This window comes from Trachemys scripta, chromosome 7 (genome assembly GCF_013100865.1).
Source record: "Trachemys scripta elegans isolate TJP31775 chromosome 7, CAS_Tse_1.0, whole genome shotgun sequence".
Taxonomy (NCBI): domain Eukaryota; kingdom Metazoa; phylum Chordata; order Testudines; family Emydidae; genus Trachemys; species Trachemys scripta.
Window position 1 is genome coordinate 89,231,545 of NC_048304.1, and position 26,170 is coordinate 89,257,714.

Here is a 26,170-nt window from a genome sequence, read left to right on the forward strand (position 1 = left end):
AATTAAGGGTCTTTATGCTTTATGTTCATAAAAAAATTTAATCTTTGTCCAGTTTCATTAATATAATACTGACACCTAATAAGGCACATTTGTTTAGTTGATTGACATCTATTATATATATTGTTTCTGTGATAAGACTAAGTAACTCATATTCTTCAATATAGGTGCACTTTTGTTGCTGTGGATTGGATGCACTTCCTTGTGCCTTGATTTCATTTTTAGGATACTCTGTTTACTATTTTTATGTTTATTGTTTTGGCTTTAAAATCACATGAATTATCTGAAAGTACATGTTGCTATTTCTGAGAGAAAATTCACCAGTATCAGACTGTTTTTTAAAATAGATTTACAGTTAAACCATTTAATGATGACCACTTGTTATGACAATCCACAATTGTGGAATTACTGCATGTTTGTTTTTCTGTTGGTGGTGTTTTTTTTCCTCCAAGTTATTGTTCTTATACTCTCTTAGTGGAGTAAGTATGAGCATATTCATTTATACAACTTGTAGCATTTTCTGACATTTCTTCTGAAGGATGAGTCAATCCTCATATCTCCAGACTGGATAGTAGTAATTGTGGTGTTGGTTTAAAAATAAAATATGCAGGTGGTAATAAACGTATTCAAATCCTGTATTTTCTCTTTTGATATCATTTACTTTATTATGCACATAAAAAGGCATAAAGTCTATTACAGAGTGTTTCCATATAAACAGTCTCAGTTCAGATGAATTATTATTATATATGTTACTAAAACATTTGGTTTGGTTTTTAAGTGGAACAATGTATATTCTTAACAAATTTCATTATACATATCTTAACACCTATTAAATATACTATTAAGAAGGTTTCTTGTCAAGAAATTAGAACAGGGGATGGCAATCAGGATTCTTGGTTCTGTTGATAGTCAGGACTATATCGGTTCTACCATTGTCATTTAATTTCTCTGTTCTTTAGTTTACCCATCTCTATGTAATGAGTATAATGGCTATAAAAATGAGGTTGAAGATTTAGTGAATTAATATTTGCGGCAATTCGGATGAGGGATGAGAGAGAAATGTGAAGTATTATTAATACTGTATAGTATGTTGGAGTGGATCATCATTAGGAATGGACCAAAATTGGCATGTCAGACTTGGAAAGACATTTGAATTTTAGGTTTCAGATTATAAATTCCGCCTTGTGTCTCAAAGTCTGAGTATGACATCAGATATAAGGGGGCTTATTTTCTGGTTCAGAGGTGCTGAAATTATGCAAGTACAACTGACCTTGCAAGAGTTTACTCATTCAGGCTCTCTGTAGCAAACTGTCTTCTGAAGAGGACAAAGTCATTAGTCTAAATGATGAATCCTTATAAGGTGGTCTATCAAGTACAGATTTACCACTGTCCACAAATGTGGACTATGGAAGGTTTTCAACTATGAAACATTTAGTATTATTTCTGTCATATTCAGTTTTCTAATTTTTAATGCAAATGATTTAAATGTGATTATTACTTTAAAAATGTTTTACTTTGCAGAATTTGAACCTCTGGTGGCCATTTTGAACTTAACTTAAATTGACTTAAAGGGTGTTTACTTTGTGAAATGCTCCATTGGGTTAGGTGAACCTGTGACAGCCAAGTGCACTTATGGCACTCAATTAATAATAATACATCTAGAGTGTTACTTATAATTTGCCTCTTGAGACACAATCTTTTCATGATGAAAAAACATGGCCAACTCTTTGATACCTAATTTTTTATTTTGCCAGGCAAAGATTTTGTCCTTTGAATGGAACCTTAGGAGAAAGCTACAATAATTCTCTCTTCGTATGATGCATATCACAGTTCAAAAAATCACTTTTCCATTGCTGATTTTCCTAGGTGCACACTAATATTGATTAATACATAATGTAAACTCTAGAACTTCATCATTACAACAAAGATGTCTGTAGTTTAAAAACATAGTAATCATCCATAACAATTTTCTGATTGGCACAGTCGCAGCCCTTATGTCACTAATAATGGAGTGGTATTATAACCAAAGAAAATAAATGAGCCTTGCAAAACTAGCATAGAAATTTAGCAGCTTAGGCACAAACATCTATTCATTCGCCATTCTGTTATAGTCAATATGAGATTAAGGGACAGAGTAACTACTTCCCCAGGTCTGGGTAATTGGTTGACCAGAAACAGTTGGGATAAAATAAGCCCCGTCATAGAGGCCTTGTATCAGCAACCAACTGGCAGAAAACTGCCCAAGGAGCAAGACCCAAAATTCCCTGAGTACTATTGTGGGGAATCCTGCCAGCCTAAACAGTTTTCACTTCTTTTGCACTCCACAAGCTAGAGAGAGACTGGACTCCCTAGATTACTGCTATGAAACCCAGGAGCAATATGACATAAGGAGTTGAGGATGATGGTAGCTGAGCTGAATAGCTAAGAAAGCAAGCACTTAAAGGTCAATGTACATTCAAGGGACCCAAAGATGAGGTAAGGGCTGAGCCCAATCACAGATGGTGGTGATAATGAACCAAAAAATGTCATATTTCACTGACCCATCAACAAAAATTGCTCATTCTAGCATAGTGGATGAATAGTATTTTAAAAGCTGAATGAAATGTTTCAAATCCTTTGTTTTTTGGCTGGACTGCCATTAAGAATTGAGAGACTTCTGGCTCTTCTCCACTCTGATTGCTAGTGGCATTCCTCATATAATGTATCGTAGTAGTGGGATATTTTTGTTGCAGTCTCCTCTTAGTTAGAACAAAATTGCTAGTTAGCACTTTGTTTCATCCTTGGTTTTTAATTTCCTCAGTCCTTAAATGGCTGATTAATTATGGTCTCCTCTGCAGTTCTTTTCTTACCAGAATAATGTCCACAGTATGGTTCTGACAATTTTCTAGAAAATCATGTTTTGGTCTCTGTAGGGCAGCTCTACCTTTTTTTCAGCTTAAGACTTTTTTTCAACCCTGACATCAGGAATAGTAAGTCTGGATGATTTGGAAAAAGCCTTTTTGTCCCATTTATTTTTAATAGCTCAGAAATCTTTTTGTTTGTTAAAGCGACTTGAGTATTTTGCTCTCTTTGGGGAAGTTCACCATTCATGAGAATCTCGCACACGGGCGCACATTCTCTATTTTTTAGTGCTGTTGATTTTTTTTATTGGCTTTCCATTTTAATTTCATGATTCAGATTTATTTTTGTGGTGGCTGCAGTGGTGGTTTGTTGATGACAATCATATTTTTTATAAATATCTGATTTAAAAAAAACAGTTGGATAACTAATCTTTAAGGTTATTTTTTTGCAGTGGTCATACCCTGGGTTATATTTCAGAGTTTTTTGACATTTATCTCTTCACTTTGTAAATACTGTATTAGATTTAACAGGTTTGACCGGATTGTTATTTTGCTTGATGTTAGAAATACTTTTTTTTTTTCCTAAAGTAACATGGGAAGGAAAAGAAAAGCAGATCGGAAGATTTAGAAAGAATAGCTGTTTTTTGAGTTTTCAAGATAATGATATTGTACTAGAAAGGCTTTTTTAGGCAACTGTGCATAGTTCTTGCAACAGCTGAAGACTTCATTTATTTTGTATAACTTTACATATAGCTTTTCCCCACAAATTTCCCATAAATCATGGGAACTTTTGGGAATTATATTAGGGCTGTTGATTAATTGCAGTTAACTCGCGATGAACTCTTATATTCATTGCGATTAATCACAGTTTTAATCGCACTGTTAAACAATAGAATATCATTTGAAATTTATTAAATATTTTGAATGTTTTTTCTATATTTTCAAATATATTTATTTAAATTACAACACAAATGCAAAGTGTACAGTCATCATGAGAAGATTATATATCACACAAGCAGACAAGAAAGCTAATATCCAGAGAGACATATACACTATCAAATTGAAAAAGGCCATCTGCGTAGAAGTTTCTGGTGTAGTAGATGGTATCCAATATTTCAACCAGAATATTTATATTCATTGGATTAACCACTTGGGGACAACTCCTGCCACATCCTTGATGGCAGTGGACAGCCCTAGTTCTGATTCACATGAGAGCAGCATTCATGGAGCCTGCCACAGAGCTCAGTTCCTAAGAGCTTCCTGTCTGAGGCCTTGTCTACACTGCCACTTCACAGTGCTGAAACTTTCTCGCTCACGAGTCTGAAAAAACACCCGCCCACCCCCCGAGCGCTGCAAGTTTCAGTGCCATAAAGTGGCTGTGCAGACAGTGCACCAGCACTGGTAGCCACTCTTCCAGCACTGGTAGCTACTCCCCTCATGGGGGTGGGTTTTTTTTACAGTGCAGGGAGAGCTCTCTCCCAGTGCTGGTGCTGTGACTACACAGCCACATTAAAGTGCTGCCTTTACTAGTGAAGACATACCCTTAGATCTATTTCTTGCAGTAACTCATGTTGTGTCCTGGACCTTTGGGTATTTGCTCATTATTTTGGATAAATGACCCCACAACTGAAACTGCATTTTAACTAAACTGGAGAATATTTTTTCTCATCTTACTTGATGTTTTGTTTTTGTTTACTGTACCTTTGACGTGGTTAAAATTTAGAGATCTCTTTTCTAAATGGCTTCTCTGAGCAACATAACTGACTGTGGATGGGAAGTGAATTTGAATGGGCAAGGGCAGAATGAAAACAGACTTGTTAAGCAACAGTTTGCAGTATAAACTATTAGTCAGATAGTTGTGTGTCTGTTTCAGCTTCTAATATTTGATCTTGTTGAATATCTTAGCTAGAGCAATAGTTGAGGATTTCCTCTGAGCCATCTCATTAAGAATAATTAGAAATTAAAATAATGAAAATTAGCAATCAGAAACAAAATGGATCTAAGCTATGTAACTCCTTTCATAAAGCCTCTTTGTCTCACTAAGAAACAGACCCTTTATTTATTTCGTTGTTCTTTATTCTCTAAGCTTTACAATTATGTGATAATTGATGATATATTGGAGTAAATAAGATCAAAGAAGCCTTTCAGAAAGATTGTAGCACATAAACACAAAGATCTTTTAGCCTGTTTCATTTGCTAAAGATTTTTATATTATTTGCCTTATGATTAAACATCAAACATTTTTCTTTTGTGAGTTGCAACAGTAAATAATTTCAACATCAGTTATACTGTGTGGAGACATTTACCAGAGCAGTTCTTTACATGATTGCATTGTGAAAAATATACCACAGATCTAATGAAACTGGCCTATGTTTTAAATTGTTGGAATTTTTTGCAAATATCAAGAGATGGACCTCTGTCAAAAACCTCTTGTACTTTGGGGAACAATTCTTGAATGGGACTTTTAATTTGGCATACCTTATTTTTATTGCTAGTTTTGTTTCATTCATTCTAGTAGTCTGCCAGTGGTACTATAAAAATAGCCCCCAGAAGTGGGAAAAAGGACAGCTTTGAAAGTGTTAGGGTTTCCTTAGCTACAGCCATAGGCCACAAATAAATAACTAGGAATCTCAGTTTACCGTAGCTAGTGTGCAGACAGTCTTCTGGGATGCTTGTGAGATTTAGATCCCAAAAAGCCAAATGTAGCATTGGAGTTTGCTGCTGCTGCTGCAGGATGGTGGAATGTTGAAGAGAAACTTTTTCCGTGTGTGTGTGTGTGCGCGCGCAAGCAGGGGTTGAGGGTGGGGCTTATCTATTCTCGGCAGAAAAAGGAAGAGATCATCTAGTGCCAATGGCAGGACAGAACAGGACAGGAAGTAAATTTGCCTCCAAAATCATGCACCTGAGGAAGTGCATTTCAGAACAGCAGACTCTGACCAACACAGAGACATCTGATTATACAAGGGTATCTGAAGAGCAGCCCACCTCCTCCAAATCTGAAAATTAGCTGACTCCAAATTCAGAAACCTTTTATGTTTAGCCCTGAGGAGAAACGTAAGTTCTTCTTTGAGCAATTGTCCACATAGATTCCACTTCTGGTGGACACACACCCCATGCACATGAGATTGGATTCTTTTGAATAGCAGTATTGGCTGGGGATACATCCGTATTGTAGATGCCCTTGTGCCCTTGCACCCAAGAGTATAAAGGGTGGAACAGGCCCAGCTGTTCCTCAGTTGCCTGAGGCAGTGAGACAGAACCCCTGCAGTGTCCTCTCTTCTGGGCACTGTGCAATCTGTGATTCTATCTAGTTGTTTTAGTAGCTGTTGTTAGTGCAGCTATTCGTATAATGTAGTTTGGGATAGTGTAGTTCTAACACCTGTCAGCCACAAGAATCCCAAACTCTTAAACTTAAACTTTAGGGAAGTTGCTCCAGTACCAGAACTGCCCTGCAATGGCGGAATCAAGGTTTCTGGGATTCTGTCCCTTTTTGCACAGGCACTTTTGCTATCCATGATGGACCCACTAAATGCATGAAACACGGATTCTGGGTAAGTGATTGATATATTCTTGTTTTTCTAAGAGGACACAATAAGTGAGGAAATCTTGCCTTAAAATTTCATTCTTGGAATGCTCCATGAGGGTCTCCTATGAAGTTGAGGGAAAGAAGACTGCCAAATTAGATCAGATTGTCTTTGTGAGTGCTCTGGAAAGCCACATTTCTGCCTCAAGCTCCAGGCTCACTCTTTCTTACCAAAGCCACACTCTTCAACTGTGGCATCAAGAAGAGCATCTAAGCTGTCCTTTACACTCTTTGGAAGAAAGGAGGGGAAAAGAGCACCTCTCTCAAGGTGTGCACAGACATATCTTCATATGCCATCTTAAGAGGGTCAGCTGGTACAACACACAGCATCAGGAGTTAGAGTAGGAATAACTACAAGAAACAGAGGATCAGTCCATCCCAATGATGATATTCTCCACCTTGCCCAGTGAAATGGTTATCCCAGCAGCTCCAATCCAGTCAGGTGACTACCTCATATTCCAGGAGTTGTTATGGTGAATGGCCAATACAATGGAAATCTCAATAGAGAGAGTTCAGGAGAAGTCATGCAAATTATTAGACATTCTGCATTCTTCTCTTCCTGGCAATGCCAATATATGAGCATTTTTTAGAGCTAGCTGAAGATCTTTGACAATACATAACTTCAGTGCATCCACATAAAAAAAGTGGGCTGATGCTACCAGGTTACCTCAAAGGGATTTTAATATTTTTTCAATCACCCAATTCCAGGATCTTTGGTGATTGTAGTGGTGCATCGGAGGGCTAAGCAGGGATTATCCAAAATGATACTGCAGCACAAGAATCCAAAAAAAGGTTAACCTCTTTGGCTGAAAGGTCTATTCCTCTGCATTTTGCAGATGCACACATCAAATTAGTAGGCACTCCTGGCTAAATCTGACTTCCTACGTAGATTGTAGAATAAATCCTGCAAGGGAACAGAGAAGAGCTGAATTACTTAGTGGTAGTGGGGCAGCTAGTGGTCTGTACCTCAATGCAGGCTGCCCTGGATACCTGACTCCACACTTCATTCCCTGGTGACTTCAGTCACAATTGACATGGCTTCATGATTGCAGTGTTTGAGGGTACCAAAATAAGCGTAAATGACCATCAAAGACCTCCTCTTTGAAAGCAGTGGTCTCTTTAACAATCACACAGAAGATGTCCTGCACACTTTAAATTACCTGAGACATTCTGCATTCTTTGGGTTTATATACATTGGCCCCAAGGAGAAAGCAATATAGGCTTTAAAACTACCCTACAGAAAGGCAGCCTTCCTCCTATTATTACAGCCAACAGAAATAGTCAAGCCTCCAAGGAACAGACAGACTCCAGAGACAGACCCTCTGCCCCGTACATCAGCAGGCTTGACACCATGGTTGAAAGCTGTATAGAACAACTCTAACTACCTTCCCGTTCCCATCCTTTAGACAGCTGTTATCTTTTGGTTTTCGGAGGTTGGGACTAACAGCCTTGGACAAGAGGGTCCTGAAGATTATAGACAAGGCGTATTCTATCCAGTTCCATCTTTCTCTATCTCCCCCCCCCTTTCTTGTCCCTTTTCAGGGACCCCTCTCATGAGACATTACTAATAAAGGAGGTAGAGTTCCTCCTTCAACTTGGAGAAATGGGAGAGAGAGTGTGTGTGTGTGTGTGTGTGTGTGTGTGTGTGAAAGAAAGAGATATTCTATGGCAGGGGCTATATTCACATTACGTCCTAATCCCAAAGAAGAAAGGTAGTTTGGACCCCATTATGGACATATGAAGTATCGCAACTATTTCATCCATCATTTCAAATCCAGCTAGCTTCCATAATCCCCACTTTAAATCCTCAAGGCTGGTTTCTGGCTCTCAATTTATAGGATGCCTGTTTCCATATAGCAATTCACCTGGGTCACAGGAAGTGCCGATTCCTAGTGGGAAGTTACATTATCAATACAGAATGCTTCCTTTCAGTCTCTCCAAGGCTTCCAGAGTAGTTCACATCTGTTGAGTGGTTTCGGATGCTCGCTTAAGGAGACAAGGGCTACAAGTCTAACCAGGCCTCAACAACTGGTTAATTTAGGAACAGATACCTCAACAAATGACAATTCCATCCAGGTAACTCTATAACTTTTTCCTGTTCTGGGCCTCTGAGTCATAGAAAAATCCTTTTCCCCTTCTACTCAAAACATACAGTTTACAGAACAGTGTTAGAAACCATAGCAGCAAGAGCTTATCTACCACACTGTACTGAACCATATCAGTCAACTCTAGGCTTGCCCAGTATCACCACCACTACCACTCGTTATGGGGACGAATGGTTATGAAAACCCATACCCCAGTAAAAGTAAAAGGTTATCCCGATCCCAAAGGACCAGCCCCAGACCCAGGTCAATATACAAGTAGATCTTACCCACAAATCATGCTGTTGCCAATCCCTTAGAATCTAAAATCTAAAGGTTTATTCATAAAAGGAAAAAGATATAGGTGAGAGCTAGAATTGGTTAAATGGAATCAATTACATACAGTAATGGCAAAGTTCTTGGTTCAGGCTTGTAGCAGTGTTGGAATAAACGGCAGGTTCAAATCAAGTCTCTGGAGTACATCCACAGTTGGGATGGGTCCTTCAGTCCTTTGTTCAGAGCTTCAGTTTGTAGCAAAGTCCCTCCAGAGGCAAGAAGCAGGATTGACGACAAGATGGAAGAGTTTTCAGTGCCTTTTTATATTCTCTGCCTGTGGGAGGACACCTCTTTGTTCTTACTGTGGGAAATCACAGTAGCGAGATGGAGTCTGGAGTCACATGTCCATGCATGACTCAGTTCTTTACAGGCGGCAGTCATTACTCACTTGCTATCTTGAATGTTCCCAGGAAGACTTCTTGTGTGTATTGGAGTCTCCCAAGGTCCATTGTCAGTTAAGTGTTTCTTGATAGGGCACTTAATTTGCAAATTCCTTTCTCAAGGAGCTGACTAAATGCTTCACTAATGCTATTTAGAATTAAACACATTGAGATACAAGTGCATAGTCAATATTCATAACTTCAACTACACAAATGATACTCACATACAGATAGCATAATCATAATCAGCAAATCATAACTTTTTCATAGACCCCTCACACGACAACCTTTGTACAATATTTGCTGCAAATATATAACTGTGGTTACAGTTTATGTCAATAATGTCATACCAGGGATGAGGGGTTTGGTGTGCAGGAGGGGACTCCAGGCAGGTTGTGTGTGGCTGAAGGGTTTGGAGTGTCAGAGGGGGCTCCGGGCTGGGGCAAGGGGTTGGGGTGTGTGAGGGATGAGTGCTCCAGCTGGGGGGTACAAGCTCCAGGATGGGACCAGAAATCAGGGGTTTGGAGTGTGGGAGGAAGCTCTGGGCTAGGGGTTGGGATGTGGGAGGGGGTGTGGGCTGTGGCCTCTGGGAGGGAGTTGGGGGGCGAGAGGTGGCTCAGTACTGGGGCAGGGGGTTGGGATGGGGGAAGTTGTAAAGGGTACAGGCTCCGGGCAATGCTTACCTCAGGCAGCTCCCGGAAGCAGCGTCATGTCCCCACTCCGGCTCCCAGGTGGAGACATGGCCAGGCAGCTCTGCATGCTGCCCCCATCTGTAGGCCTCACTCCCACAGCTCCCATTGATCTCATTTATGCTTTTCCTCCAGTTCAAGACATCGCACCCTGCTGGGGCTAGAGTGGCATGTTCAAAGACTTAGTGGGGCCCTTTGAATCCCTAGCCACCTGCTCTCTATACCACCTCTCTGTGAAGCCTGCCTTTTTAATTGCCATAACTTCTTCAGCTTGATGAAAAGGAAGATCCAAGCTCTTATGGCTATGCCACATTACACAGTATTCCATAAGCACAAAATGACACTAAAACCTCATACAAAATTGTTACCTGAAGTTGTTTCTTAATTTCATCTGAAACAAGTGATTCTTCTACCAGTTTTCTTTCCAAGCCTCATTCTAATAGAGAGAAGCTAAACTTCACACCCTCCACATCAAGGCCTTTCCTACTATCTGGACAGGGCAATACCCTTCAGAATCTATCCCAGACTCTGCTGACAAGGTGAAGGGTTAACTTATATCCACCAAAAAACTATCCAAATGCATATCTGACTGTATTAGAACTTGCCATATGCCTAATCCACTTCTAGAGATTAGGGTCCAATCCAACAGGGCCCAGGAAGCTTCTATAGCTTTCATAAGAGGCATTTAAATTTCTGAGGTATGTAGGGCAGCCAGCTGAAGTTCAATCTACACTTTAACCCAGCACTGCTCCTTGGTAGAGGGCTCCAGATCAGATGTTCACTCTGTCAGAGCTGTCTTGCAATTTTTGTTTTGATAGACTCTAAGCACCCATCTCCTGACTATGAGATCACTGCTTTTGAGTCACCAGAAGTGGAATACATATGGACAGTCCCTCCAAGAAGAGAGAATGGGTACTGTACCTCTTTGAGATGTTAGCCACATGTTTTTCCACATCCTATCTCTCTGCCTCACTACTATAGAGTTTCAGAATATGTTTTACTGAAGGAACTGAGGGACAGTTGGGGATGAGGATATTCGGGGCACAAGCACAGTCCCAGTGGACACTGTTGTTAAAGAATCCAATCTCGCACTCGGGCAACACATCTCGAAGAACAAAAGTTACTGTAGCATTAAGTAATCTTTATATATTGTGTGCATATGTGGAGCCTTGAGAAAAGCCTTGATTTTTAATACATTTAAATTATGGGGAAAAGCTCAAGTAAGTGTTTATTTGAAAAGGACAATGATTGAATAAACTGGCAAGTCTTTTGTTGTTAAAATTACACCGGACCCTCGCTAGAATGTGCATCTAAATAGCGCAAATTCGCATATAACGCGGTTGCGGCCATGGATCCCAAATTTAATTACTTTAATTGCAATTCATTTTAACGCGGTCCCTGTGTTAACGCAATACTGCACATGGATCCCAAATCCCGCGTTCTAGCGAGGGTCCGGTGTACATTGTTCACCAAGAACAAAGCTAAAAACCCCTGCTTCTCAACTTTTGGAATTTATGCTTGACGTGGATGAGTGGTGCCCATAGAAGATGACATAAACATAATAAGCAACAAAGGGTCCTGTGGCACCTTTAAAACTAACAGAAGTATTGGGAGCATAAGCTTTCGTGGGTAAGAACCTCACTTCTTCAGATGCAAGTAAATCGTATTAATGAAGAGAAAATACATATTTGCTAAGTTCTTTCATTTATGTAGTTAAATTTCTGCCTTCCCTTAATGTGTTCTCATTAGGTTTACATTACTTGACTTTCATAACTGCTCCATTATGCCTGGGAATTTCAAGGTCAACTTGTTTTTTGTTAGAGAGTAGACATCCAATATGATCACACTTCAGAATCTCATTCCTTTGTGAGCTTTCATCAAAGTGAATATGTCTAAAATCAACAAAAAAAACTTGAATAGACTCCCTATATGAAATGAGCTAATGTAGTGTTTGTGCTTTCTGCTATTTAAAGAGACGAAGGGCTCTCTCTTTTTAAAGAAAGTACACGATGAAAAGAAATTGTCCCATTTTAGCAATTCTTCCGGTTTTTATTAAAACATCTGTGTTGGACAGGCAAATCTTACAGCTTTCTGCCAGTAATTTTCAGCAACAAAGAAGACTCTGTCAAAGCAACATTTAAAGAGGAACAATTTTATTAAGCACAGAAACTGCGACACAGGTTTCTTTTCTCGAATGTTGAAGCCAAATACTGAATTGCAGTGGCAACATCGGAAAGGTCATCAAAGAAGATAGAACTTGACAACCATATTTAAGATGCATATTTTGCACCTCCAGTGAAATATCCTTTAAAAAGATTCTTAATACAATTCAACATTAGCACTGTAGCTAGGTATGATTACACTGGTCTCCAATTTTTGAGAAGTCGTCTGCTTCAGAGATAAAATGTGCTATTTATTACGTATTTTGATGTGCTGAATTCAAATATGACAATTAAAACAACTGATTGGCTACTGTTTCTAAGATATTTACGTTTTTACATTTTATGTCTACGTATATTGTGTAGATAGTAGAGTTTTAATCATAAATTGTAAACCTAGGTCTTTTCATGTGTTTATGGTTGCTTTACATGATAATATGTCACCTGTCCTGTTTATGTAACACTTTAAAAATCAGCAAAAGGGTTATATAAATAAAATTTTATTATGAAACAAAAGGCAAAAAACTATTCTGTACATAGTTTAGTCCTATTCAGTGTCTACTCGGCGCTTCTTGGCTTGTTTCTTGTATTCATTAAATGGAGCATCTCTTGTCACTGTCCAGCAATAGTCTGCAAGCATTGATGGGCTCCATTTGCCCTGATAGCGTTTCTCCATTGTTGCAATATCCTGGTGAAATCGCTCGCTGTGCTCGTCGCTCACTGCTCCGCAGTTTGGTGGAAAAAAATCTAGATGAGAGTGCAAAAAATGTATCTTTAGTGACATGTTGCAAACAAGGCTTTTTGGAGGTTTTCCACCAACAATCTGTAGTTGTCTGCCTTGTTGTTTCCGAGAAAATTTATTGCCACTAACTGGAAGGCTTTCCATGCCATCCTTTCCTTGTCATGCAGTGCATGGTCAAATGCATCATCTCGAAGAAGTTCACGAATCTGAGGACCAACAAAGACACCTTCCTTTATCTTAGCTTCACTTAACCTTGGAATTTTTCCACGGAGGTACTTGAAAGCTGCTTGTGTTTTGTCAATAGCCTTGACAAAGTTCTTCATCAGACCCAGCTTGATGTGTAAGGGTGGTAACAAAATCTTCCTTGATTCAACAAGTGGTGGACGCTGAACACTTTTCCTCCCAGGCTCCAATGACTGTCGGAGTGGCCAATCTTTCTTGATGTAGTGGGAATCTCTTGCATGACTATCCCATTCACAGAGAAAACAGCAGTACTTTGTGTATCCAGTCTGCAGACCAAGCAAGAGAGCAACAACCTTCAAATCGCCACAAAGCTGCCACTGATGTTGGTCATAGTTTATGCACCTCAAAAGTTGTTCCATGTTGTCATAGGTTTCCTTCATATGGACGTCATGACCAACTGGAATTGATGGCAAAACATTGCCATTATGTAGTAAAACAGCTTTAAGACTCGTCTTCGATGAATCAATGAACGGTCTCCACTCATCTGGATCATGAACAACGTTGAGGGCTGCCATCATACCATCAATGTTGTTGCAAGCTACAAGATCACCTTCCATGAAGAAGAATGGGACAAGATCCTTTTGACGGTCACGGAACATGGAAACCCTAACATCACCTGCCAGGAGATTCCACTGCTGTAGTCTGGAGCCCAACAGCTCTGCCTTACTCTTGGGTAGTTCCAAATCCCTGACAAGGTCATTCAGTTCACCTTGAACTGAGGTGTGGTTCCGAGGAGGAGGATGGGAGAAAATGTGGGTCCTGTGACATTGATGGTTCAGGACCAGAAGTTTCATCCTCTTCCTCGTCTTCCTCAAGTGAGAATGATTCTGGTGCATCAGGAACCAGCAGTCCTTCTCTGTGGGGTACTGGGCATATAGCTGATGGAGTGTTTGGATAATGCACAGTCCACTTTTTCTTCTTTGACACACCTTTCCCAACTGGAGGCACCATGCAGAAGTAACAATTGCTGGTATGATCTGTTGGCTCTCTCCAAATCATTGGCACTGCAAAAGGCATAGATTTCCTTTTCCTGTTCAACCACTGGCGAAGATTTGTTGCACAAGTGTTGCAGCATATGTGTGGGGCCCACCTCTTGTCCTGATCTCCAATTTTGCAGCCAAAATAAAGGTGATAGGCTTTCTTAACCATAGTGGTTATACTGCGCTTTTGTGATGCAAAAGTCACTTCACCACAAACATAGCAGAAGTTATCTGCACTGTTCACACAAGTACGAGGCATCTCTGCTTACTTTGGCTAAACAGAAATGTCTCCCTTTGCAAAATCAAACATTGACAAATAAGAGAGCACGACACTGTATGATTTCTAGAGCTGATATAGGGCAATTTGTTCAGCAGAGTGATGTAAGCTTTGTTATGATTGCATTATCCATGACTTCTAGGAATAATTCATATCATGTATGATGCAATACCAGCTTCAGATTGCATCATTCATTGTTTTGCCTAAAAAGCAAGTACTGTCCAAACCCAGTCATAGATTTATTCATAGATCCAGTCAAAGATGTATTTTAGTCATTTCTGGTTTAAATTGAGATCCCTTCCCTTTATAACTCACTTATCCTCCGCCATTCCCAAGTCAAGGGTCATATATACTGACCCGATAGCATATCTTGAAAACTAGAGCCAATCAACAATTTTAAGCATCATTTTTGTTCTCGGTGACCCAGAATTAGTAAGGTTTGACTACATGTATTTCAGAAGCATTTTGGCTGTAGAGCAGTGTTACCATCATTTTCATTGTCTAGAAAATCTGTCACTATTGAAGCGCTTTCTAATTGAATCTCTTTCTTTTGTAATAAAAAATAAAAGGGCAGATATATTACAACACATCCATTTTTATTAAAGGTTTTAGACAAAAAACATTGTGTCCTTCTAGTTGCTTGATTGGCAATTGGAAGAATGCTGGAACTGTACAGTAATTTGTGCATTATGTGCTGATGCTAAACAAAGCTACATCATTACTCTTTTTTTTTTTTGAATGGGGGAGAGACCTAGAGAAGTCTCAGGATGCAATCTGAGTTTTAACTGGGACTGTCATGGGTGAAATTAAATATATTAAGGAAGTCCTTACCTGTCCAGTAAAAGTATGAACCTCCTCAGCAAACATGTTTTCTGTGTAACACAAGGATAATCCATAATCTAGACTTTCATTGAGCATCCTATTCACCCTCCTTCTCCCCATTCTTAAAATTGGATTCTGGCTACAACCCTAATCTAACTTTGATTCATTTTTATTGCACAATACATTTCAGTAAATTTTCCTATTTGTAATAACTTTTTCTACAAATCTCTGACTAAGCATATCCTTGATATAACACTGTTTACTTCTAACTTTCAATGTAATAGTCATTATAACCCCACTCTTAATACTTTTTTTCACTATAATTTACAAAATCCTTGTCTGCCTTTAAATAGAAACTGCACCTCAATTATGTAAGATTGTTTGCATTCCTTACTTATACAAACTACTAAAGAAGACATGGGGAGAAAAAAACCCCAAAAAACTATTTGAGTGCATTGAAGATAAGAAAGACATGGAGAAAGACATGATCATGAAAGAATAGTTAATGAAAAGGAAAAAAATAGGAAATCGGTTTAATTTTAAGAAAATGTGTGTGTTTAATAAAGCATGTGTAATTCCTGGAAGTATAAATGGCCTCACTTTAAATTCATTAGTTGATTAGTTGCTTATCATACTAACCTATTATATGATAAATGACTGCTGAACCACTGGGTCATCATTCAATGAGTTGGTTGCCACTCAGCAATGAGAAGACAGAAACCAGTAGTGAAAGTACCTTGGGGAGACCATCATTGTACCAAACAGGTGTGGAGTTTTTGTTTTTATTTATGTTCATTTAGGCTAGCTGTAAACCTCTTGACAAGAATTACAGTCAACTTCTAGCAATGATTAGAGTTACATCAGTTACATTAATGGTATTTTTATAACAACCATGCTGTGAGAAGAGAGAATCAGAACAAGAGGATTTTACATCTCTAGTGAACATGCAATCACTAATTGTTTCCCCACAGATGTGCTCCTAGTGGAGAAAAATGTAATGGGATGACAGCTGTGCTTTTCATATGGGTCTATTTTTCCCTCTTAGACTCTTTTTAATATGTGAGTTAGTGTCTCAGTGCTCACTGACATGTAAAATCTAATTCATAAAAGAACATTTTGGAACATACAATATATCTTGTACTGATATTATTCAGTCCATGTCTGCCAATCAAACTGAAGAATGTAAAAATCAATAGCATAAAATTCAAGAAACTGTTCAATAAACATCCATTTAGATTCCCTAAGGAAAACAGAATGAAAGCCCTGAACTGCAAAACACACAGGTGTAAAATGTGTGCAGACTTGTATGAAAAAAGTACAAGCATTGTCACTGAGATGCAGGTGGGGAGAGGGCCTTATGTTTTTATTTCCAAAGCAAGGGTTTGTTAGATTGGCTTGAAATAATTTAGAATTTAATTACCAAAAGTGTTATAGTTAGCAATTAGTTATCAGTATTGATTCAGTTATCATTGTTCATTTTGTCATTATTTACAACCCAGTTTAAATTTAACATTAACAAACGTAGTACGTTCTGCTTCCCTACACTGCTGATCCCTCTCCCTCGTTCTTTGGTCTTAAAAATTTGGCTTTGCTAATAAAGTCATCTGTAGAACTACAAAGATGTTGGTAAACAAAAGTTTCGTGCTAAAGAAATTTGTTCTCTACTGCTTTGACCTGATCACAGAATTAGATAAATACCTCCTGCATTTTAAACCTACCTCAGAGACTTTGTCTACATGAGGCAGGTAGGTGGGAGGGTAGCATTGTATATTAATGATGAGGTAGACTGTAAAGAAATTAGAAGTGATGGAATGGATAAGAGAGTCTGTTTGGGCTGAAATCACTTTGGGAAAGAAGTATAAGGGGGTAGCCGTGTTAGTCTGTATCTACAAAAACAACAAGGAGTCTGGTGGCACCTTAAAGACTAACAGATTTATTTGGGCATAAGCTTTCGTGAGTAAAAACCTCACTTCTTCGGATGCATCCGAAGAAGTGAGGTTTTTACTCATGAAAGCTTATGCCCAAATAAATCTGTTAGTCTTTAGGTTGCCACCAGACTCCTTGTTGTTTTTGGGAAAGAAAGCTACTAGAGGTTCCCCTGATATAGTGCTTGGGGTGTGCTACAAACCACCAGATCCAATCTGGATATGGATAGAGACCTCTTTAATATTTTTAATTAAATATTACTAGGAATTGCATGATTATGGGAGACTTTAACTAATAATAGTGGGGCCCAGATTTTCCTGGATGTGATAGCTGACAGATTTCTTTACTAAATAGTTGCTGAACCAACAGGTTTCCATTTTAGATTGGTTTTGGTGAGGACCTCATAGAAGAACTGGTTGTAGAGAACAACCTTGGTTCTAGTGATCATCAGCTAATTCAGTTTAAACTAAATGGAAGGATAAACAAAATAGATCTGCAGCAAGGGTCCTTCCTTTCAAAAGAGCTAAACTTTAAAAAAAATTAAGGGAATTACTTAAGGAAGTGGACTGGACTGAAGAAATCAAGGATCTAATCAAGGAGGCTTGGAATTACTTTAAGTCAAAGTGGCAGAAGCTCTCTGAACCCTGCATTCCCAGGAAGGGAAAAAAAATTATTGGGAAGGGTTGCAGACCAAACTGGGTGAACAAGCATCTCAAACAGGTGATTAAGAGAAAGCAGAAAGCCTACAAGGAATGGGAGATATCAGCAAGGAAAGGTACCTCATGGAGATCAGAAAGTGTAAGGATAAAGTTAAAACTGTCAAAATCCAAGCAGAGTTGGACCTTGCAAAGGGAATGAAAACAAATAGTAAAAGGTTCGATAGCCATATAAATAAAAAGAAAAGGAGAGACGTGGGACCGCTAAGAACTGAGGATGGGGTAGAGACTAAAGATTATCTAGGTATGGTCCAACAACGAAACAAAAACTTTGCCTCAGTTTTTAATGAGGCTAATAAAGAGCTTGGGTGTAGTAGCTGGATGGCTAATGGCAACAAGAGGATATGGAGGTAGAAATGACCACATCCAAGGTAGATGTCAAACTCAAACATCTTAATGGAACGAAATCAGGGGAGCTGGCTAATCTCCATCCAAGAATATTAAAGGAATTGGCAGATGAAATTCCAAGCCCAATATCAAGGATTTTTGATGAATCAGTAACTCGGGGGTTATACCCTATTGACTGGAGAATTGCTAATATAGTTCCTATTTTTAAAGAAAGAAAAAAAGTGATCCAAGAAACTATAAGCCTGTTTGACTTCAATTATATGCATGGTCTCGAATTTTGAAAGAGACAGTAGTTAAGGACAGAGGTGCATGGTAATTGGGGTAAAATACAACATGCTTTTACAAAGGGTAAATTGTGCCAAACCAACCTGGTCTTCTTTGAGAAGATAACTGATTTTTTAGCAAAGGAAATGCAGTAGATCTAATCTACCAGGATTTCAGTAAGGCATTTGATACAGTTCCACATGGGAAACTATGAGTTAAATTGGAGAAGATGGGGATTAATATGAGAATTGAAAGGTGGCTAAGGAACTGGTTAAAGGGGAGACTACAACAGGTCATACTGAAAGGTAAACTGTCCAGCTGGAGGGAGGTTACTAGTGGAGCTCCTCAGGGAACTTGGGACGAATCTTATTTAACATTTTTATTACTGACCTTGGTACAAAAATTGAAAGTATGCTAACAAAATTTATAGATGACACAAAGTTGGGAGGTATAGCCAATATGGAGGAGAACTGGAATATCATAACAAGAAGATCCGGATGACCTTGTAAACTAAAGTAATAAAAATGGGATGTAATTTAATAGTGCAAAGTGCAAGGTGATACATTTAGAAACTAACAAGAAGTTTTGCTATAACATGGGTTCTTTTCAGTTGGAAGCCACAGAGGAGGAGAAAGACCTGAGTGTATTGACGGATCACAGGATGACTGTGAGCCATCAATGTCATGTGGCTGTGAAAAGGGCTAGGATGCATCAGGTCCTAGGATGCATCAGGCAAGGTATTTCCAGTAGAGAACGGGAAATGTTAACACCAGTATACAAGGCACTGGTGAGACCTCAGCTGGAATACTGTGTGCAGTTCTGATCTCCAATGTTTAAGAAAGATGAATTTGAACTGGAACAGGTGCAGAGAAGTGCTACTAGGATGATCCGCGGAATGGAAAACCTACCTTATGAGAGGACTTGGTTTGTTTAGCCTAACCAAAAGAAGGCTGAGGGGAGATATGACTGCTCTCTATAAATACATCAGAGGGATAAATACTGGGCAGGGAGAGGAGTTATTTAAATTAAGTGCCAATGTGGACACAAGAACAAATGGATATAAATTGGCCATCAATAAGTTTAGGCTTGAAATTAGGCAAAGGTTTCTAACCATCAGAGGAGTGGAGTTTTGGACCAGCCTTCCAAGGGGAAGAGAGGGGGCAAAACACCCATCTGCCTTCAAGACTGAGGTTGATAAATTTATGGAGGGGCTGGAAGGATGAGACTGCCTACAATGTCACATGGCCCATCAGCAACTGCTAGTAGCAAAAATCCCCAGTGGGTGGAGATGGGACACTGGATGGGGTGGGCTCTGAGTTACCTGGGAAAAAATTCTCTGTAGTATCTGCCTGGTGGGTCTTGCCCACATTCTCAGGGTCTAACTGATTGCCATATTTGGGGTCAGAAAGAAATTTCCCCTGGGTCAGATTGGCAGAGACCCGGGGCAGTTTTTAGCCTTCCTTGGCAATATGGGTCATGGGTCACTGGCAGATTTAAACTAGAGTAAATGATTAATTCTCTGTAACTTGACATCTTTAAACAATGACTTGAGGACTTCAGTAACTTAGCCAGAGGTTAGGGGTCTATTTCAGGAGTGGGTGGGTGAAGTTCCATGGGCTGCGATGTGCAGGAGGTCAGACTAGATGATTGTGGTAATCCCTACTGGCCTTAAAGTCTGAGTCTATGAGAACCTGGAATGAGTCACCGGGAAGTTGCATTGGGGGTAGCAAAAGTAAAATCCCTACTGTAAATTGGAAAAAGGCATTTATATCATTGTGTTTTCTGTCACTGACTCTGACTAGGATTAGACCACATGATGGTTAGAAACACCTGAGTTCTGTGTGCTCTCTGGACTCCACCTCTGCTATCACCACCAGTGGAGGAATACAGGTTCTAATTTTCCTATATGTAGATGCAGCCTTAAAAAGTCCTCTCTGTGGCCTGGGGCAAGTTGCTTAGGCCCAGATTTTTAAATGTGTTGTGGTAGTCATGTTGGTCCCAGGATATATGAGAAACAAGGTGGGCGAGGTTTTTTTATTTGACCAACTTCTGTTGGTGAAAGAGAGATGATTTTGAGCTTTCCTGAAGAAGACCTGTGTGGAGCTCGAAAGTTTGTCTCTCTCAGATATATAAAGGTATTGCTTTGCTCAGTGTTGCAAGGCCTTATTGACTTAGACAGGTAAATTCCATTTTCAAAAGTAACTTACATATTTAGGCACCTAAGTCTCATTGACTTTCAATGAGTCTTAGGTTCCTAGGAGACTAAATTACTTTTGAAATGGCATTAAAGGCATGTCTATATGGAGCTTTAGTGTGCAGCAAACTGGAGTGTGAACCTACAGTGCACCAGTCTGCTGCACACTACAGAACTTTTAGTGCATGGCTGCAGTGTCCACATGACCACTTAGTGCATGGCAGGGTAGAGCAGTGTAGATTTACACACCGCTTGCTGCACACTGACTCTCCATATAGCCAAGCCCTTAGCCATTTAAGTCATTTAGACATTGCAATGTTTAGCAGAGTTCTACCTAAATATCTTTAAAAATCTATGAAATGGGAACAGTAAGATTTACCAATTCGCCTGCCCATTTCAGCGGTATCGTGAGGCTCTTTGAAGGTGAAAAGTGCTTAGTATCATAAACTAACAGCATTTCTCCAATGTATGGTTTAAAGGAGTAAACAAGATTTTTTTCCTGTTTAGTCTATATAGCTCAGCTGCTTCTAATACACACATCAATTTTTGTATACATGCCCTTATCTGTTAATGTAATAGACTACACATTTGTATTTAGTAGCTCTCAGCGTACTGCTTTGTATGTCTTAAAATCTATCTTTAAACAACTACAACAAAATCTTACTTATTTTCTTTCATTATTCTGCTCTGCTTCCATTGATGACTCTAAACTTTTGACTCCAGACTGGCAATATGAGGGTAAGATGGCAAAATGTAACTTCCTGAACATTGCTTGTCTGTTTTTTTGTTTTTATTCTCTTTAGAACATTATTAAAATTCCGTTCACTCTCTTTAATTAGATCCTTTTGTTGCAACTAAATTCCAATCATATTTGTTTCTGTTGTGAAACTTTAATTACAATGTATCCCTTTTAATCATTCCTTCATGTTCTTTGGGTTAAATTACCATTACATTATTTTTGTCCTGAAGGACTTCTGCTTCACAGTGGTCCCTACTGGTATATTTAGAGAAACATGAATATAGGTTTATGGTGTAGCAAGTGAATTGTGTTGTGATGTGATGTGACAAAGACTTGGTGTGTGTATTCATAACATTAAAAGTAAAAGTGTCATAACAAATAGAAACTATTTCAAGAATTCATAATGAGAGCAGGTTGTGAAATTTTCATTTTCATGATGGGCCAGATCCTGAGGTTCTAATTCAATACTTTCTCAGGAAAACTCCCATTTACTTCAATTAGAATTTGAATAAAGGTTAAATAAAAGCCTTGAGTTTGGGCCCTTTATACCAGTAATTAGCTAGCAATTATCTTGGCCTTATCTTGCTTCAATGATCATTATCTCAACATGATTGTTTTATAGAATACAATATAGAGACCTTACTGTGGAGTTAGAAATAACTTCTGTTTTCATGTTTATAGACTGCAAGTTGGCCAGGGCAGGTCCTCCAGCCACAATAGTTCCTATTGATGAAGAAAGCCGAAATGGTGAGTGTGCTGCTTTTTTCTAAAAGATAATTACCTGTGCTATTATCTGCTTTACTCTCGGATCTATAGTGATCACTGTTAAGAGATCAACACTGGTGGAATATACTCACTTTGCAATGATGACCACAGTAACAGGGTTAAAATACTAAGCTCTGGGAATATCATGAATAATGTCTTCCATGTGTAGTTTTAAAACATCAGAATTAAAGTAATCAAAAAATCCTATTTATTCCATTATTTCCATAAATTATGTACCTTGGTAACTTGTTTCTTGGTGCTAAATAGTCCATGTGATAATGTGATTGGTATTAAAAAGAGTGTCTATACCATAATCGTTTAGGATTCATCGCAGAGTAAGTACACCTGTTCAGTTGCTAATATCCAAATAATGTACTGAGTAACTGAATTTCATTTTTTCATGAAGGAAAAATACTTGGTCCATCCTTGCCACATATGCAATAGTAACATATATACATAAATTATGTTTTTCTCAGTGTGTTTTCATTTTTGCTAATCTACAGCTATTTGCTAGTCTGTTCCATGTTGGTTAATCAAATTTACAAATAAATAACTGGCCAGGTTGTTCTGCTAGATTAAAGAGTTAAATGTAACAATCCTAAATGCCCATGATCTTCGACTTACTGTGTTAGTACTGATTTTTTTTTTCATTATCAAAATAAATGAGAGAGAATGCTTGATATACTCCGAAGAAGTGGGCTGTAGTCCACGAAAGCTTATGCTCTAATAAATTCGTATATACGCGTTCATAAGCCGAATTTTTTTAGTAAAAAAGGGAAGTACCAGAGAAGGGGATCAGCTTATGAACGGGTCTAGAAAGGGGGAGGTGGGACATGGCCCCTCCCCCCAACAGAGGGAGCAAGGAGAGGCAGCACAGCCAGCAGAGCCAGAAGGGAAGAGGCAAGGCCAGAGTCTCTCCACTTCTGGCCACGCTGCTCTCCCCACAGCCTCTGAAGCAGCTGCAGCTCTTGGGCTGGCAGGCGGCAGCCATGCCGCTTGGCCCCGCCCCCCAGAGCAGGCTGTGGCTGCGCCGCCCGGCCCACTGGAGCATGTTGCGGCCGTGCCGCCTGGTCCAGCCCACAGGAACATGCTGCAGCCACGCTGCCCGGTCTGGCCCGCCGGAGCAGGCTGCAGCCGCGCTGCCCAGCCTGCCGGAGCAGCTCCAGCCAGGCCAGAGACATTCTCCCCTGGCTCTCCCCAGATAAGGTGGGAAGGGATGGGATGGGGAGAGTGTGGGGGTCCTGGGCTAAGGGTGGGGTAATGTGGGGGGTGGTCACAGGGGTTACTCTCCTGACCCCCAGCTTCTCCCCCCAAAAAACATTTCCCCATCAGTTGCTGTCCTGGCCCATCAGGGTAAGCAGCTGGCATACCGGGACACTTTGTTTACTTAGATTTACCTCCAAGCCTGCGAATGCTCGAGGTAAACAAACCATCTCGGCCCACCAGCGGCTTATCCTGATGGCCCAGGAGCCAAAGTTTGCTGACCCCTGAATTATAGGGTCAGTTTATGAATGGGTCATAAAAAAAATTCCATTTTTTCTTATCCATCTTGTGGGGGTCAGCTTATAAGCGAACTGGCTTATGATCGAGTATATGCGGTAATATATAGTACAATAATTCAAAATTCTTTTCAGTTATCAACTTCTTTCCCTCAAGCAAAATAATTGAGGGTTTAATTGACGATACAAAAACAGTAAGTGGGTCTTCAACTGGATAGGTGTAATTGTGCTTGCAATTCTTTTTATTCTCCAGTATGGTAATTATTTGGATTACACTGTATATGTCAGTTTCAAAAAATAACAACTTTGAAATATAATATGATGAAACAATGAGTATTATATTTTAAAACTGCAGTAAGCAAAGGGGAAGTATGATGAGAGGTAAAATTTTCAAGATGCCTGCGTGACTTAGGAACCACATTTCATTAACTTTGAAAATGGAACTTAGGTTCCTTGGGCAGTTGAAAATTTTATCTGAGCTCAGAGTTGTATGCACTTTCTAAACATCTTGGCCAAGATTTTCAAAAGTGAATGGTTATTTTGATTGCTTAAGCTTCTAACTTCTCAGGTTGAGACACCTTACTCTGGCCTGATTTTCAGAGTGTTGAGCACCCAAACTTACATTAAACAATGTAATCTCTAGAGTACATTGAGCTGTATTTAAAAACAGAACTGAATGGCATTTGAAAACCATTGAAACCCTTTTCTCCCTTTAACAATTTTAATTAATGTTCTGAATAATTCTGTGGTGGTTAGGGAAGGAATCTAGTTGTGCTTCCTGTGCAATTTGATAGGAATAATAGCATTGTTATCTTCTGAGATGCCCACTCCTGAATTCAGTGGAACAATGACAGTGATTTCTAAACATTACTTTGTTTTCCTCTTCCATGTTGTTTGTTGTATTACCTTATGCATCTGTCAGAACCAATGGTGCTGCTTGCTAATGCTCATGAAATTTTGTAAAAGAAAAAAATAGTCTGCCTTCACTTTATTGTTCAGAATCCCTCCTGGCTGAGCCATAGGATTTTCCAGCTGTTGACTATTTAATGTCTGTATTCAATTTATGCAATAGAACATGTGAGAAATGCACACTTGAGCAGTAAGTAATAAGAGTTATACTAGGTATACAGAGTGTGCGTCACTTGTGGTATCTAAGAAGTTGTTGCTTTCAGCTTTTGGTTTTGCAGATTTGTTAGGCAAAGAGTTGCGGATAGTCGAGGACACTGTGTGATTTATATTTTTTGGTGTATATGAGAAGAATGTAGTGCAATACAATGCAATACAAAACCAAGGGTACTTACTATTGGACCACCTTTACTCCTCCTTGCTTGCCTACCTGAAAACTGTTTCTGTGAGCTCACAGCATCGGAGCGAAGTACTGTTTAGAATGGTAGAAGCTTATGTGCCTCCAGGACTATGCAAATTCTTCTGCTGGTATAGCTGCCGGTTTAATTTCCTTTTGCACTGAGAAAATGAAGATCTATTACTGCTAATATTCTATGGATTAAAATAGCTCCCATATCCCATACTGCTAATATTTCTATTGTATATAATGTGAAATGTTGTTAAAGGCTCTACGAGAATGGATTTTAACAGTTGGTTATTTTTCATTATCCATGTGTTAACTTTCTTGGGGTCACGTCCACTGAAGCTCTGAAAGACTGGTCTGAGGAAAATTGCAGTAGTAATCGTATCTAGATATACAGTAGGGGCAACAGCTGCAATTCTAGCAGCAATTTCTGTGAGTGGAACCTGGAGACTCAAAGAAATTATAGTATGCTTTTTTTTCCTTGCATTTTTAACACTTGCAAAAATAACTAACCAATGCAATATTACAGGTCTGTCGCAACTTAGGCGCATTTAACATGTGCAATTTCAGCTTTATGCGGTCGGCAAAAACAAAAACAAAACCCCCCAAAAGAGAAAAATAACAATTTAAATACTGTTTCTGTAGTGCGGGCGATTCCGCCCGCCATTACACTCAATGTAATTTTGACTATACGCGATTTTCGCTTTAGGCGGTGACTGCAGAACGTAACTCCAGCGTAAGATGAGACAGACCTATAGTATTTTTTCAGTAGATAACATTATCATATTTCCATCATTCAAAACAAAACTGTAAATTGATTTATTTGCTTTTTATTTCATAGTATTTATGCAAAATTAACTTAATGATATATCTTAACATTCTTATGTAGGCAGAAGATTGAAACTGAAATATAGATGTGTACAATCTTCTGTTACACCTAAGAATACTTAAATATTCCGAAGCACATAGTACCTCTTTTAGATTGTTTGTTCCTTCTACTTATACTAAAAAGCAATAATTTGGTACAATTGTTTTTTTGCTGAGTGGGATTCAGCTGGGTCTGCTTCCTTGCTGGTAACCCCCATCCTTCCCATCTCAGGGCTAGGCAAATGGGAATTTGGGATGGGTAGGGGGACCTGGGCCCTTCTGCTCTACCAGGTCCTGGCCCAGGGCCCAGCAAGTGTGATAGCATGTCCCACCTCCTGCTCACCTTCCCCTGATCCACTTCTGACCGTACCTGCTCTCTCAGTTTGTGGCTTGGTTGTTGTTGGATTACAGTCC

At 39.2% G+C, this 26,170-nt stretch overlaps 1 protein-coding gene across 1 annotated transcript in view; it reads left to right on the forward strand.

Moving 5' to 3' along the window:
* Positions 1-26,170, forward strand: part of PCDH15 (protocadherin related 15) — a 698,694-nt gene that overhangs the window by 75,394 nt on the left and 597,130 nt on the right. The window contains exon 2 of the mRNA XM_034775466.1: positions 21,998-22,063. Within this exon, the coding sequence (XP_034631357.1) occupies positions 21,998-22,063 (66 nt within the window). The remainder of the gene's footprint in view (positions 1-21,997; positions 22,064-26,170) is intronic.